The sequence below is a fragment of the Mugil cephalus genome, chromosome 10 (assembly GCF_022458985.1).
Source record: "Mugil cephalus isolate CIBA_MC_2020 chromosome 10, CIBA_Mcephalus_1.1, whole genome shotgun sequence".
NCBI lineage: Eukaryota > Metazoa > Chordata > Actinopteri > Mugiliformes > Mugilidae > Mugil > Mugil cephalus.
The window spans coordinates 1,447,612-1,467,560 of record NC_061779.1 but is presented as its reverse complement, the minus strand read 5'-3'; the positions used below and the strand labels follow the sequence as shown (position 1 = coordinate 1,467,560).

Sequence of the window (19,949 nt, the reverse complement as noted above, 5' to 3'; positions counted from 1 at the left end):
TGATCTAGAGTCACTTTATTATGTTCTATTCCTAGAAAATAGAAAGAAAAGTGGAATGTAAAGCACATCATAAATATGGACAAGGAACTATGAATAACTAACTGGGAGAAGAGGAAATGCAAATGAGGACTAAATGAGAAACAACTCCTCGTGCACAACTCTGCTAACAGCGTCCGTACAGTGAAGCATGGTGGTGGCAGCGTCATGCAGGTTTTGCAAAACTGGATCCAAACAAAAGAGAAATCCCATCAGGAAGGTAAGTCCTTTGAAGAGGAGATATAGAAAGAGTCAGAAAATATGAGCAAAGGCCAACTTTTGTTTATGCTACAATAGGAAAGTAAAACCTTGTGTTGACTTTCTTTTTAGTTTGGATTTTATCAGTGTGTGTCACTGCTCAGATTAGACTCTGGGTGTCAAACTATGCTCTCTAATCCAAATTTAAACGTCTTCTTAACGGTTCCAGAACCGGACGTTAGGAACCGGTTCCTATTTGGAACCAGTTCTCGGTGCCCAACCCTAGCAGAGGCCCAAGAAGAGTTCCTGAGGTTCTCATTGCAGAATATTTATTGTCTTCTCCTCCGTTCCGGTTTCAATTAATAGCCGTCATTAACCCCGATACGTTTCGGTTGTATTGTCCTGCAATAAATTCTTACGTAACATCTAAAGGATAATAAAGGATCTATGACTGAGAATGATGGACTGAAGCTGGGAAGTATTGTGAGAATCTACTTTAGTTACAATGACACTTGAAACTTTTTGCATCCTTCAGAATTTTCTATTCTTCTGCATAAAAATAGTCAAAGCATCAGCAACTGCAGAAAGTAGACAAAGAGAACCCAATTAAACAAAACAAGCCAATATTACATATGAGAGAGGAGCTCCTCCAGGATTAAACCAGAGTCCATGTGTTCAGACGTGTTTCCATCAACGTGACGAGACTCAGGTCCTGGTTTAGTTCCTGGTTCGGTTTCTATAAATCAGGGATTTGTCTCATGTTTGTGTTGAAGTGTGTGATGACAACAGATGAAAGGAGCTTTGTGAGGAGCTCAGAAAAAGAGTTGTTGTTGCTCATCAGGCTGGAAAAGGTTCCACAACCATCTGTAAAGAGTCTGGAAGCCACAAATAATCCACAGAGAGTCAGACAGACTGAAGACGACTGTTCCCCTCCACAGGAGTGGTCCACCAACAAACATCACTCCATCATAGTGGGAGAGGAACCAGAGGAACCCAGAGGAACTTCTAAGCAGCTAAAGGCCTCTCTCACATTGGCTGATGTTCATGTTGATGAATCCACTCAACAACCAAAGACACTGCTCTCTGTCCACAAAGGACATTTGGGACAATGTTTAGTGGACAGATGAGACCAGAGTAGAATAGTTTGGTTTAAATGTTTGGAGATGAACCAACGCTGCATTCCAGCATCAGAACCTCATCCCTCCATGAAACATGGGGGCGCTAATGTCCTGGTTTGGGCCTGTTCTGCTGCATCTGCTCATCATTGATGGACCAATGAACTGTGAATTCTACCAGTGAACTCTGAAAGAAAATGTCAGGACATGAGTCCATGAGCTGGATGTGAAGAGAAACTGGGTCATGGAGGAAGACAAGGAGCCCAAGAACACCAGTGGTTCTCCAGAAGAACCAGATGAATGTTTAGGAACAAGTCAAAGTCCTGACCTTCATCCAGTAGAAATGTTGGAGCATCAGTTGATGAGAGGAAACCACCAACATCTCACAACTCAGCTGGTTCTGAGCCTCCTGAAGTTTTGAGTTATTTATTTATTTATTTTTTAATAGAAATGTTTTGCTCTGAAAATGAAGGAATATTTTGTTCTTTGTGGCTTCAGTCATTTCCTGTCTTGTCCTCCCTCTGACTCATTGCCCCAGGAGATGTGGTTGTGTGTAGTTCTGGACTAAAACCACTATATTAGCTCATTTAAACCAGTAACTGAGCCAGTGTGGCAGATATTTCATCCCCACCCTGTTGGCTCAGCTACACTAAAGCTGACACTGCCCTTTCAGGATTTTCAGATTTCTATGTTCAACGAGATTTCCACTTCTTCATTATATATCTCTTAAAGACCTAGTTTCATAGAGTGAAGGAAGATTTTATGGCTTGTTATTTCATCATTATTAGATCCAGATGTTAATATCGAAGAGAGAAGGGTACATTTGCTTCCAGGTCTTATTTTATTTATTTATTTTTATTACAGATCTAGACTGTTTCAGACGACATGCAGGTCACAGATGAAATAGATGAGAAAAGATGAAATAAAGACGAGATAAGATTTGATAAAATTATAGAAATTGAGGTGAGGTGAGATAAACTGAGATTAGATTGAATTAAATGAAATGAGATGAAATAAAATGAGACAAGTTGAGAGTTTAAATTTGATCAAATGATATAAATTGAGATACACCTCCTCCTCCTCCTCTTCTCCGTCTCCTCCTCCTCCTCTTTGTTGTAGTAATTGTATGAGAATAGTTGCACCTCCTCCACATGCAGCAATGAATGATGCATGTGGATCATTTCTTCTTCTTTGTGTTGTTGTTGTGCGTTTTCTTAGTTTCTTTTTCAGTTCTAGTTCACATATTGTAGATACATTCAGACTTTGATTTAACTAATCAAACCAGTCAGAGCCTCACCACCAACTTTCAGGTGGTGTTCAACAAGTTATTTAGTTATTTAAGTTATTTATTTCATGTTAAAGTGCCCAACTTTACAGCAGAAACTATTTTTTTTCCATTCATGATGACTGTACATTTATCATTACAAAGGATTAGATGTTACAGGATCCCAGGCAAAACACATTTAAAAGTCCATAGCATGCTAGCAGTCAGCTATTAGCTAGAAACCACCTAGAGGACACCCTGTCCTAGTTTGGTTAAAGCAAAATAATAATTTACTGTTCCATGTGGATGCTTGCATATTATACAGGATATGTGTTTCACACATACCCGTGGCTCGGACCAAACCACGTAGCAACTACGAAAACTGCTCAGCTAGCCTTACCATTAGCATGCTTCCCAGCTAACATGCTTCCTCCTTAGCCACACCTTCTGAATTTACCCAAGATGGTTTTAATATTAACTACGTCTCCTGAGACGTCATCAAGAACACAAATATGACAGATATCATAATTGACTTGTATCACAGTTCACAGATATGATAGTTGACGGGTATCATAGTTATCATAGCTTGGATGTGGGGGTACGGGGGGGGGGTGATTGCATATCTGTCCACATGAATGCGTATGTGTAGGCCTGGAGAGCCGCTTCGCCTGGCATCACAATCTTAGTGCCTCAGTCCGGAGACAACCTTGATCAGGTCCGAGACAGAGTCAACTATCAGAAGGCGTCCGTGGGAAGTGGGGGAGGAGGAATGCAAGAGCGTCTCACTGCAGTGATCTTCAAGGAAGTTCTTATCCCCAGCAACGGCCTTGGCCAGTGCTGTTTGACGGCAGCAAAAGCAAAAGCAGATAAGATTGGGATTGTCTGGTCTTGGGGCGAGTAGACGCATTCTTTTGCACGACTACTCTGTCCATTCTGGCCTCTGAATCGATCCATTCTCCTTTGCAAAGCCAAAAGCTTCTCCATGTTGTTACCCATGTCGCGATTCAAGTTCTGAATAGCCACAGTCTGAGAGCCAACAGCTCTGCCCACCTCTTCAGTCATGTTGGGCAGCTGTATGGGGCTTTGGGCAGCTGTCACCGTTTTTTTGACTTCCTGATAAATCAGGGCAATGCCTAATCCAATCAGCAAAAGACCTGAAATCATGGTTCCCAATAGGGAGATGTCTTCAATGTCCTCCACGGAAAGAACCGCCAGGCACACGACCCACCACCTCTCCGACACGTCCATTGTGTAGCCAGCCGCAAATGTTCCGGCAGGACAGTCCGGATCCCCAGAACCCAGAAATCGTGTCAATTGCATTGAGAGACCAGTTTATCAATTCCATGATTTTGTAGACAGTGGACAGATGAGAGGAGAGGAGCAAAGCAGGGAAGATAAGGGAGAGGAGAGCGAGAAAAAATGTGACTGCCTTCGTTGAGCGCCAAAGAGACGTATAATTGATGTATCATAGTTGACAGCATGGGCGTACACCATTACAACCGCTCAATTCATTTTCAACATGTGGAAACACGTTTTTCCTGCGCATTCAAACGGCAGAAGGCAGCAAACAAACACCGCTGTCGTCAGAGACGGTTTAAAAAATATTTAAATCTTTGGTGTAAATCTGAGGATCTTTGGTTTGATTCAGATCTGCTTCTGTAAACATGTTCAGCAAACCACCCAAGAGGCAAAAGACATTAGACATTTTTTTTCTCCAAACCATGTAAGTTGAGTGATGCTGTTGAGTGTAGATCATGTTTAGCTAAAAGATGACAAGCGGATAAATAGATAATGTAAGTTAGATACGCTAGCTAGTCAAGGCAGAGGTGGTAGTAACTAGTTACATTTACTTGAGTAACTTTTTGAGTAAACTCTACTCTTATTCTCTGTTTTTATGGAGATACACGGGGCTGACTAATACCTGGAAAACACTCAGTCACAGCAGTAGACTCTTATGTAATGGAGCAAAGTTCACTACTCCAGCAAGTAGCCCGAGCCTTAGTACTGACCTAGCAACAGAGGAACTTTCTAGTCCTGTCAAAGATTATGGAGATCGTGGAGTTTCCCAAACTGAATAAGTACCGTGTATATAAACACTAAACTGCTTTGTTAGTTCAGTCTTGTAGTGACTAAGATATCTGCTGACAAAGAGATTTTTCCATGGACAGGTTGGCCTCCTACCTTCACATTTATTTTGAAGCTCAGGCCTTATCAGCGACTCACCGGAACAGCTGATGGAAGACGAGCCAAACATTTCTAGTAACTCAACAGCGTTATAAAGTCCAAAAGTCAAAATGTGTTGAACAAAGATCGAAGGAATCAAAATGAACATCTTGTTTTTATCTGACGGAATATCCCTGTTCAGTCCAGATTCGTCCATCTTTTCTCTGCGCTCACTGAAATGTTTGATCTCCAACATGCTCCCTTCTTCTCTCCTATAAGCCACCATCTTGCCACACCATTTCCATCACTTGCAATAAACCGATCTAAACTCGAATCTACACTGGCATGGTCCTTGTTAGTGAAAACAGGAATAGTGTTTGACAGAACTTTTGGTGTTCAGTGTGATTATCTGACAGAGTTTGGCAGCTTTATATTTTGATAGTGTACCGGTTCTGTGGTGCTGTGCTGTTTGTGGTTATGTGGTTCTTTAGCTGCTAAGGAGAGGTGCAACTGAATGCGAGAGGATGATACAGTAAATCACCCAATAGACCTCTGATGATGGCTACACCCCAGGTTGACAGACGAGTATCATAGTTGACTGTTATCATAGCTGGCAGGCATGTATTACAGTTGACAGACAGGTGTTACAGTTAACAGGCATGTATTACAGTTGACAGACAGGTGTTATAGTTGACAGTAATCATAGCTGACAGGTATCATAGTTGCCGGGTGTCATAATTGACAGTTATCATAAACCCCTTTCACATCGAGCCAATAAAATCCCGGGTCGGCCGGGATTTTATTGGCTCGTCTCGACGCGGCTTGGATGTGAACAGGAAAGTCGCGTCGAGGCGGGTTTTTCACTCTTATGTGGATGTATCTGCCTGTTAATTCTAAACTTTTCACTCGACGGCCTGACAGACTGTATCATTGTAGAAGCTTCAGCTCAAGAAACAGTTTCGGTCTACTCCCATAAAGACCGGGCGGAGAAGGGCGGAGATTTTTGTTCATTTTTTTTTTCAGTCAAACAAATCAAATGTGTTGTTACACGATAGTTAATGGAAGCGCGTAGATGTATTAGTCCTACGTTATGTTCGGGAAATTGCACCAGTAGCGGAATGCATGCAACTGTGTTTATATACAGTTTTTATAGTGATATCCCACACTTTTTAATGATCATGGCGGCCGGGGCTCTGCATCCAAGGAGAAGAGGAGATTCGGCTTCTGATATCAGGCTCTGTGCTAGACACCTCATCCTTCCTCCTTCCTCCTTCCTCCTCCTCTCCCTTCTCGGAATTAATAGAAGTCCACTCCCTGTTCACATGAATAGTTAACAGTTCCAGTCTGTCAACTAAAAATATATACTATAGCGTAGATTGTTTGTTTGCAACGTATGCAGTGACGCATGAGGGAGGAAAAAAAAAACAGGCACGTAGCTCTGACAGGGGGAATTTAGCCGATGTGAAAGCGGTAATAATTGATGGGTAGTTGATATTCTAGTGATATCTAGTAATTTTATTTTATTAATAAGTGATTGTTTCCATAATAGATAATTTTGTAAAAACATGATAATATACAAAAAAAAAACATAATAATCATATTAATGTTTTTTTATCATTACTTTTAATAAAATATATGCAGGATATATCTCACAAGTCCCTCAGTTATACATTGACCCATTTATAAATAAATAAACGGGACTGAAGTGACACCTCCAGCCTGTGCAACATTCAGTTTACTTTCACCAAAATAGGAGTTTTACTGTAAAAAGGCTGGAGTGATGAGAGGTCAACTTGAGTAAAAGTCACTAAAAGAAAGTCAGCAGATATTTGACGTGTCTCTTCGGAGGGAGGCACCGTCCTCCCGGGACTATTGTGATTTGACTGTTATTGAAGTTGCCCCCCCCCCCCCCCTCCGCTTTATCATACCCTGCCACCGCCCTCCATCGTGGGACCTCCTCCGTGGGACCTCCAGCCTCCGCCCTTCCGAGCAGCCACTCACCCCGTATAGCTCTGCGGATCCACCGGCCACGTCTCCAGACCTTCCCCCGCTCAGAGACACAGAGGTCCGGGCAGCCCTCGTCTCCAGGCAGCGGCCAGACCCAAACAGACCAAAGGACCAAAGGACCAAAGGTAGGAGCTTTTAGTTTTACTCTCCGAAACAACTCGAGGGGTTCTTTCTTTTCTTTTCTTTTTTCTCTCTTTTGGACCGAGTTTTTTTTTTTTTTTTTATTTATTTATTTATTTATTATGCTACCGGAGAAGCTGCGACAGTGAAGTCAACCTGGAAAAAGTTCCTGGTTTTCGTTTTTTTTTTTTTGTTTTTTTGTTTTTTGCGCAGTGTTGGAGGAACCGGGGGCTCCACGGCGTTAGTTGGTCGGTGTAGCTCTCAGTTATGTGACCGGGTCGTTAAACCATCCTCCAGCAGCAGCTTCATTTAATCTGCTGATGGACACTTAAAAAAAAAAAACTCATCTGATACAAGGAATAAACTCAGCGTCTAATACTTGTGAACTTTCTCCCGATCTCGCGGCTGCATTAGCTCCATCCATCCGTGTAAAGTGAGAAGAATGATATTTTAAGGAGATATTTATCTTCTACTTATTAAAAACCTTGAATCCACACAAATAAAAGTAAATAAATAGTCAGGAAAGACGTAACTTCAGGTGAAAATAAGAACGAAAAAAACATGAACAGAGACCGATAAACGTGTAATATTTGATAATAACTTAGTTCAGATTAGATGTGAGCATGAGAATAGAAAGAGGTCGATTCAATGAAATGTTAATTGAGTCATTTCCAACCAAGCCGAGCAAGCAAGAAGAATTTATATGAGAGTGTGAAGCAAACACAACATTTTACATATGATCTGTCACGACGCTTTAAATCTGAGTGTGAATGTGGTTTAACGGAGAAGAAAAGCTTCAGCTGCTGTTTTTATTTTGGTTTCTGATTTGCACATTTCTTTTTTATTTGCATGAATTCAAAACGCTGTGAAACTTTATCTTTGGATTAATACAGTGAGTGTGAAAAAAGGTATTTTCTTTAAAAAAAAAAAAGTTTCTAATTAACTCACTAAACATTTCAACGAAGAAACATAACGTTCAGATCTGAGATGCATGTGTGAGTCCTGCTGTGTCTCATAATAAACTGTAGACCGAGGCAACACGAGTCCTCTGCCCGGGACTGGATCCAGTCCAATAAATCTGGATGTAGTGGAGACAGAGGAGCTCGAACCTCGTGTTCTCTGCTCCAGAAACGTCCTGGTCCTGCAGCGCTGCCATAAACTCTCTAACTCTTTCTGGAAGATTAGTCTCTGATTTTAAACGTTCAGTGTTTGTTGCTGTTTGCTTTTTGGGTGCAGCCTTTTAGCGTGAAACCGAGTCACTCCTTCTTCCTCCTTTTTTATGTTTTATATGGCTGAGTCACCCATTAAAAAAAGGAGAACTCATTTTAATTCATGTCACAGATAAAGTCTCCATCATTTTACTAATGTTTGGGTCTGTTAACTAATAATAATCGTAATAATAATAACAATAATGATAATGATCATGATAATAATGATAATTATAATAATTATAACACATTGCGTTTCAGTTTACGATGCTCAAAGTTCTTACAGTTAAATTATTCAGTCCCTGACACAGTCACACCCTCAGTATAACAGCTTCCCTGGTGCAGACTGACTGAAACTTGGCTGCATATCTGCACCAGCACCATCCAACATTCACACGTCTGGGAGATATTTTTATGTTATATTCTTTTTTTTTTTACTGTTTGTGATGTTGAATGTTGAACGTCTGCTGCTGCTTATCTTATCTTATCTCATCTTAGTTTAGTATCTATATACTTTATACTATTAACAGTCTATATACTTATATTTACTATGGGTAACAAACCAGCGCCTGAGTGCAGAACTTCGTTCCATTTGCAAATGACAAATAAATACACTTGTGTGCGAGGTGTTAGACTGGGAATAGGCTGGAATCAAACCGCCAACCTGCGAAGTTCAGAAATCTGAATGGGAAACAGAACACAATATGTTGCAGGAATGGAAACCAGTGGGTTGTGTTTAAAGTCTGTGTGTGTCCCTGTGCGTGTCCCTGTGTGTGTCCCTGTGTGTGTTTATTTTTACATCCATCTCATACTTGACTCCTTATCAGCGTGGCTTCTGCACTCGACAGATTTCAGACTGATCTGTATCTGTCTAACTCTCTGATGAGTCACCACAAGAGAGATCTGCACATTATCATGGTCATAATGTTGTGGCTGATCAGCGGTCTTATTGCGGGACGCTGGGACGCTGGGACGCTGGGACGCTGTGACCTCGTTCCCAGGAAGACATGTTCTTAGAGATAGTCTCCGTTCGTTATCAAAGTTTATTTCCAGACTCTCTGGGTCTTTGCCCAACGCTGGAGGATCCGACGGCTTCTTCTTCTTCTTCTTCTTCTTCTTCTTCTTCTTCTTCTTCTTCTGCTGTTTGTCAGATTGTTTTTACTGTTAAATAATTCACAGGTTAATGTGGTCATGACACGTTAAAACGACGGTACGTAATGGAGTCATTCAGCATGTTTACATCTCCGATTCATCCGATTAAAACACCCAGATAATGAGATTGGCGCTGGTGTGTGACTCTGGTCACTCCCTGATGATATCAACTATCTGTTCGACCCGTTCAACTTGAACTGTGAGATCAGTTCGTGGTTAGACACCGTGACTGCCATGGGTTGACATGTTACACAATACGTCTGGAAGTTTTTTATTTATGATATTTTATCTATATATACTAGGAACCAAACACTACGTTGCTCTGCTTCTATAACAACTTTACTCTTCAGTCAAGTTAAATCCAACTCACCTGTTTTGGCTGAAACGTTTCTTCTTCTCGTTTCAGTTCATGTTGTTTGTCTTGTTTTTCTTCTACTTATTTTCTTGGTTTCTACTTCGTGTTCGTCTTCTTCTTCTTTACATTCTTGTTCTTAGAGTTTTTAGTCTTCTTGTTATTCCTTTTCTTCCCTTTCTCAAATTATTGAGGACACACAATCAACCCACAATTAAATATGAAGAAATATGAGGATGTTTCTAAAATGCATCCTGCTTTTCTTCAGTAATTCCTTAAATGTCATAAAAATCTTCTTATTTGCAGTGTTTTAAAGCCACTTTATAATTTCCTTTCATTACAGTCAAAAGTATTAAATGACGTATTCACTCGTCATATTTGTGCTTTAAGTCTTTGTGTTTTAATGATGCACAACTCTCTCTGTCGTACTGGACAATTGAGCACAATTAACCAAACTACGTCTTTTTGTAGACGTTGTGGATGGAGTGAGATCAGTCGCTTGGGTGGGAACAGTTTATTTATCTTGGTGCAGCTGCATCATGTCCCAAATCAACCCCAGGAGGCTGTTCGTGCTGCACAACGTGCAGCTGGTTTACAGGGAGCTGCAGAAATAAGAACAGGAAAGGACTTCGATTTACGTTTAGACTTTAGACTTTAATGATACACAGCAGAGATCGGTCGCAGCAGCTCAGTTGCATATAAAAAAAAACACTGTTTAAAACCATGTACGAGAAATAGGTGCAAAATAGAATCAGAGTCTCTTTATTTGCCAAATGTAGAATGTGCACAGGATTTTTAGCTGCTGTACCAGCGCCACACAACATGAAATAATTAGTTCATTTAGCAAGAAAGAAGAAAAGACAATACATATAATTTAGAAATATAAAAATTAAAATTAACTGGATGTGATGCAATGAGCGGAATAATCGCGGGCGAGAAGTGGCTGTTGCCGTGGATGGTTCATGTAGAGATGGTGGGTGTGTGCTGCTGTTTTTCCCTGGGGTAAAAAAAAGAAGCAAATATACACCATATACACACAGTACGTGTACAGTTGTTGTGGTACTGCCTCGGGGTGCGTTAGCTTCATGCTACGTCACGCCTGCAAACAAAGAACAGGAGATCTGAAGACTTTTTGGAACATGATGAAATGGAAAGTGTTTGAAGGTATAGATTGTCACTACTGACGATGAGCGTGTCAGGGCAGATCCTAAACCTCCACCAGCCCCAAGGAAATATTGATAAAACACTGAACTTTGTTTTACAGTGTTTTTTACAACGGAGCAGTTGGCAACTGGTGGTTGGTGTTATGTCACATCGTGTTTCCATGACGTCAAATAATTCAACTACCTAAAGTGACAGAAATCATCATTGAAAAAAAAAGAATTTGTCATATATTCCACTAACATGGAGGAGGCGGAGCTTATAACCTATACCGCAGCCAGCCACCAGGAGGAGCTCTGCTCGCCACACTTTAAAGGAGCAGTCATGTTTTTATACACATATAGATGTATGAGTCTAAAGCCTTACAGAGATCATGTAAACCTCAATAAGTCCTGGAAAGAACTGGGAGCGAGTTCCCAAAACTGTGTCTAGTTCAAGGAACTCGTGTCGCGTTTTTATCCTGACGTTTGAAAGCATTAATGGGTAGTAGCAGCTAATATTAGCACGTTCTACCTCCTCTTTCACAAGGCTGGATAAATTCCTTGCTGTCTGTGGAGTGTGTCTGAGCCAACAGAGGCAACAAGGACCAATTGTTCTTCACCAGCTTCACGGTAATTTCTCATTTTCTCTGTCACGTTAATACAATTTATGGAGCGAGGAACCATAAACTGTGACTTGGCGTCTCTGCCCTTCATCTGGATTTAATACATTCTGCAAAATTTCACAAAAGTAAAAACAAAACAAAAAAAAAAAAAACAATAAAACTCTTGGGCTGAAGTTTAGAATTTCCAAGTTTTTCAATGAGTGACCTATAAAGAGCTGACTTCTGGTTACGTAGAAAAACAACTGCATTCTTTTGTCTACATTTTAATCCTTTTTCAAATAAACGTCATCCCACCGACGTGACTGTATGACTGATGTGGCCTTGACACAGGAGACGTGAGCCTCCCAGCTAATAGTAGCTCTACCTAATCTCCTCTTTCAAAAGAGTTGCTGAGTTTCTAGCCTCCTCAGCTATTATTAGCTCTTCCTAGCTTCCTCTGCCAATAGTAGCTCTATCAAGGAAGCAACTAATGTAAAGAGACGCTAGTATTTTAGAAAAATACCAGTCAACCTGTAGCTTTGCATGTCAGTTACTCCACGGGCAGAAGCTGCTTCCTGTTTTTTCCCCCAGTTTGAGTGAATCCACTTTAATTTCCTCCCTTTGTGCCGACCAGCTGTTGGTCAAGCGCCACATGATCTCGATTTCGGTGAAAGAGCCAGTAATATGAAGCTGACCCACCCACAGGGATCACAACCGGAGCATTGTTCTGGTTCAGGTAACCATCCGCGGGGTTTGGCCATGTAAATACTTCTATGATGCTGTGACAACCATGTGGGAAAAAGGGTTTCATTATGTAATTCTCACGGTTGTTTTTTTTCCATGTGTGATTTAGAATAATGCATATTCTGATCACTGGAAAATCTAGTTTAATCACTTTCCACCATGTATCTCATTCAGCGCTGTGGCCCGGTTTAATCAGATGGGAGGATGATTAGAAATGATATGAAATGGTGGTTTTAACATTAGATTCGATCAGACAGATAGAGAGATCGTGTTCAGATAAAAGCAGGTAGACGATGGCGTGAAAACAAAGCGAGGGAGGAAAGAGGAGGAGGAAGGAAGCTGGTGTTTACTTCTGTATCCTGAGGGCTTGGAGGTGAGTCGCTCGTGTCAGGGCTTGTTCGTTATCGGCTTGATTAAACGCCGGCCTGACTCAGTCCACGGGAGATGTTTGAGCTTTACTGATGCCGTGGAAGAATTGTCACGTTTTAGTTCCTTTATTTCTTTTTGTTTGTTCTTCTGTGACTTCCTGTTCCCTCTTCGTGCTCGTCTCCTCATTATCAAGTACTAAACTCTCAAACCACGGAGCTGTGAAAAAAAGGATAAAAATAAAACCTGTTCTCTTGACCTGAGTTCCCTTTTCTTTCCTTTTTTTTTTTAAGAAGCTAAAATTAGGAATGTAAATGTGTGTGAAAAGGATGTTTAACTGTTTTGTGTTTCCAGAGCGCGTAAACTTCCGTCTTATTAAACATGTCCGTCATCATTTATTCATTAACATATGCAGATAAAAAGCTAAAAAAAATATTAAACTTTCAATTCAGACACATCCTGCTCTCAACACATTTTAAAACTCACTTTATGAGAGGATTTGATGAAACTAGTGTTAATTAAGTGGCCAGGATTCAGTTAGAAGTCAAGAGAAAAAAAAACAGAGAGATTATCATCAGACTCAGACAAACGCTACAGGAAATATTTCCTGCCTCAAGCCTGTTCAACTCCTCATCTCCATGAGACAGATAACACTCTATCTATCTATCTATCTATCTATCTATCTATCTATCTATCTATCTATCTATCTATCTATCTATCTATCTATGTAGATTGTGGCCTATATGTAACTCAAGAAATTGGCAACAGAGACCAGAAAAGTTTTAGTACGAGGCTGTAAATGTGTTTATTCTTTCTGTAAAGTTGGATATTTTAACATGGAGGTTTATAGGGATTGACTTGTTTTAGGACCCTCTAGTGGACATTCGAGGAACTGCAGTTTCGGTTACTTGCACAGTTAGCTTTTCTTTTTTCTCTTTTTTTTTACGGTTTATATGCTACTCAAGAAATTAGCTAAAGAGGCTAAAGGTGTTTTTTGTTTGTAAAGATGCTTTTTGTTTTACTGTAAAGTTTTAACATTTTAACATGGAGGTCTGCGCAGATTCACTCATTAGACCAACGTTAAAAGGAACTCATCTCATTTTAACCGCTTAATCCTGCACTAGAGTCGCGTGGACAAGTCGCCAGCATTAGAGGAACTATGATTAAATAAATGAGCAACAGCTGTTTTATGGAAATGTTGATGTTGGTTAATGGTCAGATTTATTCAAGAGAAACAAGTGCTTTTTCAGTTTCCTTGAAGACGTCAATACTTCAAGCTGTGCAATTTTATTTAAAACATATTTGATGTTGCATATATGATTTTTTACAGGCTGTGAATGTCTTAAATCTCTCTGTAAAGTTGGATATTTTAACATGGAGGTCTATGGCGATTGACTCGTTTTCAGAGTCAGCATCTAGTGGACATTTGAGAAACTGCAGTTTTAGTTACATGCGCATTTAGCATATTTTTCAGCCCTGGAGGCTGAAGCTTGTGTCAAGAAATTAACAACAGAGGCCAGAAATGTTTCCTAACAGCTTTTCAACGTGTTTATTTCTGCAGTCTAAGTTTTTCAACCCAAGACGTCAAAGTGCTAAAAGATAATTCACGAGAAAAACATTGATACCGGTTCTAACATTTCCCCTTCTTGTCCTGTCTTTTCCTCAGCACATCCACGTCCCAGCCATGCGTTTCTACAACAAAGTGAGCATCAACACCATGATCCTCCTGGTGTTCATGCAGGGGGCAACGGTGTTGTTGTTCTGCAGCTGGTACTATCAGATCAGCCCCTGCAGCATCAGCGTTCCCAACAAGAAGACTCACGTCCTGCTGCTGTCGTCGTGGCGATCAGGCTCGTCCTTCCTGGGCCAGGTGTTCAGCCAGAACCCGTCCGTGTTCTATCTGATGGAGCCCGGTTGGCACGTATGGACGACGCTGCGGAGCGGCGGCCGCCGGGAGCTGAAGATGGCGGTGAGGGATCAGCTGCGGAGCGTGTTCAAGTGCGACTTCTCGGTGATGGATTCGTACATGCCGCCGACACAAAGGAACGTTTCCTCGCTGTTCATGTGGAGCCACAGCCGAGCGCTGTGCTCGCCGCCGGCCTGTTCGCTCACGCCACGCGACCAGTTAAGCGACCAGGAGAAGTGCAGTCAGAAATGTGGCCGCGTGGGGCTGGAGAAAGCGGAGGAGGCCTGTAGCACCTACAGCCACGTGGTGCTGAAAGAAGTGAGACTGTTTGAGCTGGAATCCCTTTACCCGCTTTTCAAGGACCCGGACCTGGATCTCCGAATCGTCCACCTGGTGCGAGACCCCCGGGCCGTGATGCGGTCCAAAGACGACTCCGCCAAATCCTTCGAGCTCGACAACTCCATCGTCGTGGGGCATCAAAAGCTGACGCCGGCCGAAGCGCAGTCTAAGGCCTTGCAGGAGATCTGCCGCAGCCACGTGAGCATCAACGAGAGGGCCATCGTGAAGCCGCCGCCGTTCCTGCAAGGCCGCTACAAACTGATCCGCTACGAGGACATGGCTCGTAGCCCGCTGGAGGAAGTCAGCTCCTTGTACGAGTTTCTGGGTTTGGAGATGACCCTGGAGCTGGAGGAGTGGATCTACAAGGTGACGCACGGGAAAGGCCACGGCTCCAGGTCGGACGCCTTCAAGATCACGTCGCGGAACGCCGCCGACATCTCCCAGGCGTGGCGCACCATGCTGCCGTACAGCAAAGTCAAGCACATCCAGGACATATGCAAAGGCGCCATGTCGCTGCTCGGGTACAGGACAGTTAACAGCGAGGCGGAGCAGAAGAAGCTGGACCTGGATCTGCTGGTTCCACAGGAGCCGTACGAGTTCACCTGGGACAAGCCTCAAACGCAGCAGCCCAAGAAAACATGAGCATCCTGTTCTGCACAGACTGGTTCTACGAACAGGAGGGCGCGCTGGCGTGATATTCTAGGGTTAAAGCTCAGATTCCCGACGAGCACACACCTCACACTTTGACTAGATTCAAATATGAAGCGATGGAAAAGCGGTATTTCCACAACAGAAGAAAACAAAAGCATCACCACACATGCAAATACTCTCTGCTTTACATTTTCCTATTCCTGAACAGACTCATCTCCATATTCCTGGTTCGTGCACTCACCTGAAACATCTGGGTTTTGTGGAGTTGAACTCCTGGTTTTAAGGGTTTGATTGCACCTTGTTTGAAGCATCGTGCTTCGTGCTTCCGCCACCGAGGCGGGATGTTGATGAGCGGCGGTGGGAACATCACGAAGCACATCCACATTAGAAAAACCGCTAACCTCTTTCTGCAACAACTTCGTTCCTTAGTTTTAGTTTAAACATTAAAACTCCAGCAATAATTAATGACATTAGGCAGAATGTGCCTGGAAAGAGTCTCTCCGTTGGAAACTGATTATACTAAAGAGATTATTTTTCTACTCTGTATCACACAGTGAGCTACTGATGAGTTGTACAAGATTTAAATTTAGGTCAGAAGACTCTTAAGTTTTCAACGTTCACCTCCAAAAAAACAAAAACAAAAAAAAATAATCCATTGTGTAAATATTTTTTATAATTCTTAACCAGACGCAAAAACTTTAGCCGTCAGAAAACACACGCCAATAAAAACAAAAAAAACCTCCTCACGCACCTGAATAGTCCAACCACCAGCGGAGAGACTCCAGAAAAACATGTGGCTCCAAGTAAAAGATTATCTTTACCTCAGCTTATTTATTAGCCTCCACACACCAGGGGGCGCTGCAGGACGAGGTTTAACTTCTTTATCCGACTGGAGGGGACCAAAACTTGAAGTCAAACTTGAAAAGCCTGAAGCTGTGTCCTCCTCCTCCTCCTCCTCCTCCTTCGTTATGTGTTTACAGATTAATAACCGATGACACTGAGTTATTTCTAGTAGAGTGATTGAAGCATTTAGTTCGTAGCTGAACATTAAATCATGTTGATTTAAATCCTAACAGCTGAATTACAGGTATCAATGAATAACTGTTAGTAGCCTATAGATTCTCTGGGTGCTGCTTTCGGCATCGACCGGTCTTGATTTTTAAGACGTTGGTCGGTTTAAGTGTCAAAGCATGAATGTTTTTCACAATAGATTTCCTTAAAGATTCGTATTTATTTTTAATGTTTGAGGCCGACGGCCTGAGGGAGAGAGATTTATCAAGCTACAGAGACCGACCAGATATTCCAGCATAATCATTAGTTGGTTTTTAATTCTTGTTGATTCTGAATCTGTTTTTTTGTTTGTTTGTTTGTTTGTTTTTTGGCTAAATGGATCCTGGAAGTCTCATCTTTAAGATTAGAACTAATCTTTAGGAAATGATCTGGAATATTGACCCTTTGCTTTTTATAATTATCACCTGATGAAGGAGACGGCGCCATGATGGACGGCAGGAAGTGGGAACAAAAACAAACAAAAAACAAACAGTATTTCGTAGCTAGTTTTATTAGCGAATCACGGTGCTACGCTCACGTCACGGGGACGTACGTAGGGAAGGGTACGGTTCAGATGTTTAAGGCTTTAGAAACGCTGCTGGTGCTTAAAGAATGAAAACAAACAAACTTCGTCCAAAAATGGTGCCTTTTTTTTTTTTTAAGGCATTTTGTGACGTGTTAGTTGAACAGAATATTAATTAAAATAATATAATTACAACTAAGACTAAGAAATAAATGAACCGATAATAAATAAATAATAAATAATAAAAAAGTGTGGTGGGGTCTGTCAGGCATCAGAGACGCTACATCTCTGGTCTTTTAATAAAATGCTAATGCTAATGCTAATGCTATGTGTGGTCAGATGTTGAATCTAATTCCAGGTGTTTCCTCCTTGTTGCATCTTTAGAGGTGAAGTCCAGACAAACTTTAGACAAACGTTTGGTCTCAGACGTGTTGAAGCTTCACTTCCATCCATGCAGCTATAGAGCTAAGGAGGCTAAGCTAATTAAACACTCACTGGCACCAAATGAAGCACCAATGTTAGCATTAGCACCGTTAGCATCATGGTACCAGTATCAGTAACCATTCCTAGATGTCTTTGAAGAATAATGGACTTTGCTACTCGTCTTAAATCCACCGTCCGTCATGTTCGTTCGTGCAAAGGGTCAATAAAACCAACTATGAGTTTATAATCCACTAAAATGAATGAGGTGATGGGAGATTTTAACTAATTAACTGTTAGAGAACTAGAACTGGACTTGTCGAGATGCTCGGAGGCGTCTCATCCAAGTCTTCGGCTCGGAAAGAGTCGGTGGAGGGCCGGGGTTTAATTACTTTTTATCACTCTCCGGTGTTTGGATTTTAATTTTTTTCTTACTGATTCTGACAAACTGACAGCAGCTTTATGTCCTGAAGGTTGAATGTCTCCCTGAAACAATGTGAAGCAACATCTGGAACGAGTAGAGCTTCACTCCTGTTCTTCATTTGGTTTGTCATAAGTCATGAAAGCTGTACGGTACTGAAGATCGCAATAAATATTTATATGTCAACCATCTGTGTCTGTCACTGTTTCCTGCCAACAATCCTCACGTAAATCAGCTTCTAATAATGGTTCTAAGAAAAAAAATAAGACGTGAACATCTTTCAGTCCAGAATGTTCCTATAAGGTGAAACAATAAAGTCCAAGAACATTTCTTTACATCTCCCACTATGATGGAGTGATGCTTGTTGGTGGACGACTGGAGGGAACATCGTCTTCAATCTGTCTGACTCCACATAAACATCTATATACAGAACATATATAACATATAAACATTACATTAATATCTGTATAAACATACAATCTTAAATATACTACATACTTATCCAAGAACAGTTAAAGGAGAACCAGACGAATGTTTAGGAACAAGTCAAAGTCCTGACCTTCATCCAGTAGAAATGTTGGAGCATCAGCTGATGAGAGGAAACCACCAACATCTCACAACTCAGCTGGTTCGGTTCTGATTAATGGGATCAAACTCCTCCAACTGATCAGAAGTTACCACAAAATCTAGTTTAATATTTCTGTTTCTTGTGTTTGACTGGGTTCTTTTAGTCCATGACGCTCCGATTACATTGAATGTGGCGCCCTCTGGTGGGTGATACCAGCGGTGCAGTCAACCTGCACAAGGCCCCAGATAAAAACTACAAAACCCAGAAATATGAACAGTTCATACGGTTTTATATGTAAATAATGGATGAATAATATCAGGTTTATTTTAGACTAATCTGTTGTGTGGTGGTTCAGGGCTTTAATTATGAAGAAAAGTGAGATATTTACTCCAAGTGACGGACGAAGGAAGGAAATATAATAATAAAACAGTTTTCAGTGTTTCTTAGTTCAAAGGAAAAGCTAATCAGTTGGTTTTTAGATAAATAATCCATATAAAAATAAAAAGAATTACGTCAAACCGGTTAGTGTTTGGGTCCTTTAATAAAGGAACATGAATAATGAGTCGCACGATGATTAAAACGACCACAACAAGATAGAAAATGTCGGGAAAGACAAAAAGCGGGAAACAAACAGAGACAGAGGATCATTAATAGACTCGTCTAGAGAGACAATAACAACAACACAACCAGAGGAAATGTGACTTGTTTGTAGTTGGTTTGATAACTAAGGGGCCCTTTAAACAAAGACCCTGAGAATAGAGACAACATGTCTGGACGTCTCGTCTGGGGGACGACAATGAGACGGTTCTGTCTCCTGGTCGATGGACTTCAGCCACAGAAACAAACAAAAACAAACAAAAAAATGTCTATTGTAGGACTCATGTCCTACAATAAAACTCTTCAGTTTAGAATTTACAAGTATTTCACTGAGTTTCCCACAAAGAGTTAAACAATAGAAGTCGTCAACATAAACGTCTATTTTACTGTTTTTATTTTATTTATTTAACCTGAGATTAAAAACCTGGTTTTCAAGAGAGACCTGATCAAGACGTACAGACGTGCATCCAAAACACAAAGAAGAAGGAAACTGCACCAGTTAAAACACAAACACACGGTTAAATCAACCTCTCAGACCTTCGGCGTGGATTTAAAAACATCAGATGAGAACGACTCCTCAAGTTTTACATCATTTTGCAACAGACACAAGGAGCTGATCTGTTCTAACTGTAGGAACAAAAAGGAGTAAGATGTGAACTCTATAGTCTGTATGATGGCGTCGCTGTGTTTGTTTTAGCTTTTAGCAAATTAGTTATTTTCTTTTTTTTAATGAATGACTCTTTTTGCTTTGTAATTTTATCAATTTTGATGTTGAAAACTAACCAGCTGGTACATTTACTGCTGAGTTGGTTAATGTGAACCAATCAGAGTCTGGAGTTGTGTTTGAGTAAATGCTGTGTGATGTAATATGTCATTTTCTTCTGGTTTCATTGATAAAAGTCACAATTTATCAAAACAAAACAAAAAATTCAGTTTAACCCAACGACTTCATGTTTTTTAACTGTGTTTCCAACTTTGATTGCTCCAGAATAAAACCGCTTGGAG

At 41.1% G+C, this 19,949-nt stretch overlaps 1 protein-coding gene across 3 annotated transcripts; it reads left to right on the top strand.

The window, feature by feature from the left end:
- Positions 1–29: 29 nt before the first annotated feature.
- Positions 30–16,003, top strand: chst6 (carbohydrate sulfotransferase 6). Of its 3 annotated transcripts, XM_047596726.1 has the most exons (3): positions 30–256; positions 6,751–6,908; positions 14,136–16,003. In XM_047596726.1, exons 1-3 carry the CDS (start codon positions 205–207, stop codon positions 15,354–15,356), a joined length of 1,431 nt encoding a protein of 476 aa, XP_047452682.1. In that variant the 5' UTR covers positions 30–204; the 3' UTR covers positions 15,357–16,003. The 3 variants fall into 3 exon arrangements, with proteins under 3 accessions (XP_047452682.1, XP_047452684.1, XP_047452683.1); XM_047596728.1 differs by lacking the exon at positions 30–256 and having other exon boundaries at positions 6,727–6,900; XM_047596727.1 differs by lacking the exon at positions 30–256 and having other exon boundaries at positions 6,730–6,892.
- Positions 16,004–19,949: the final 3,946 nt, after the last annotated feature.

Bases quoted from the DNA above. Each gene is read 5' to 3' on its own strand.
- chst6 (XM_047596726.1), top strand. From the start codon at position 205: ATGCAGGTTTTGCAAAACTGGATCCAAACAAAAGAGAAATCCCATCAG. The intron at 257-6,750 runs GTAAGTCCTTTG...TGGGACCTCCAG, and splicing joins AGAGAAATCCCATCAGGAAG to CCTCCGCCCTTCCGAGCAGC. The intron at 6,909-14,135 runs GTAGGAGCTTTT...TCTTTTCCTCAG, and splicing joins AAAGGACCAAAGGACCAAAG to CACATCCACGTCCCAGCCAT.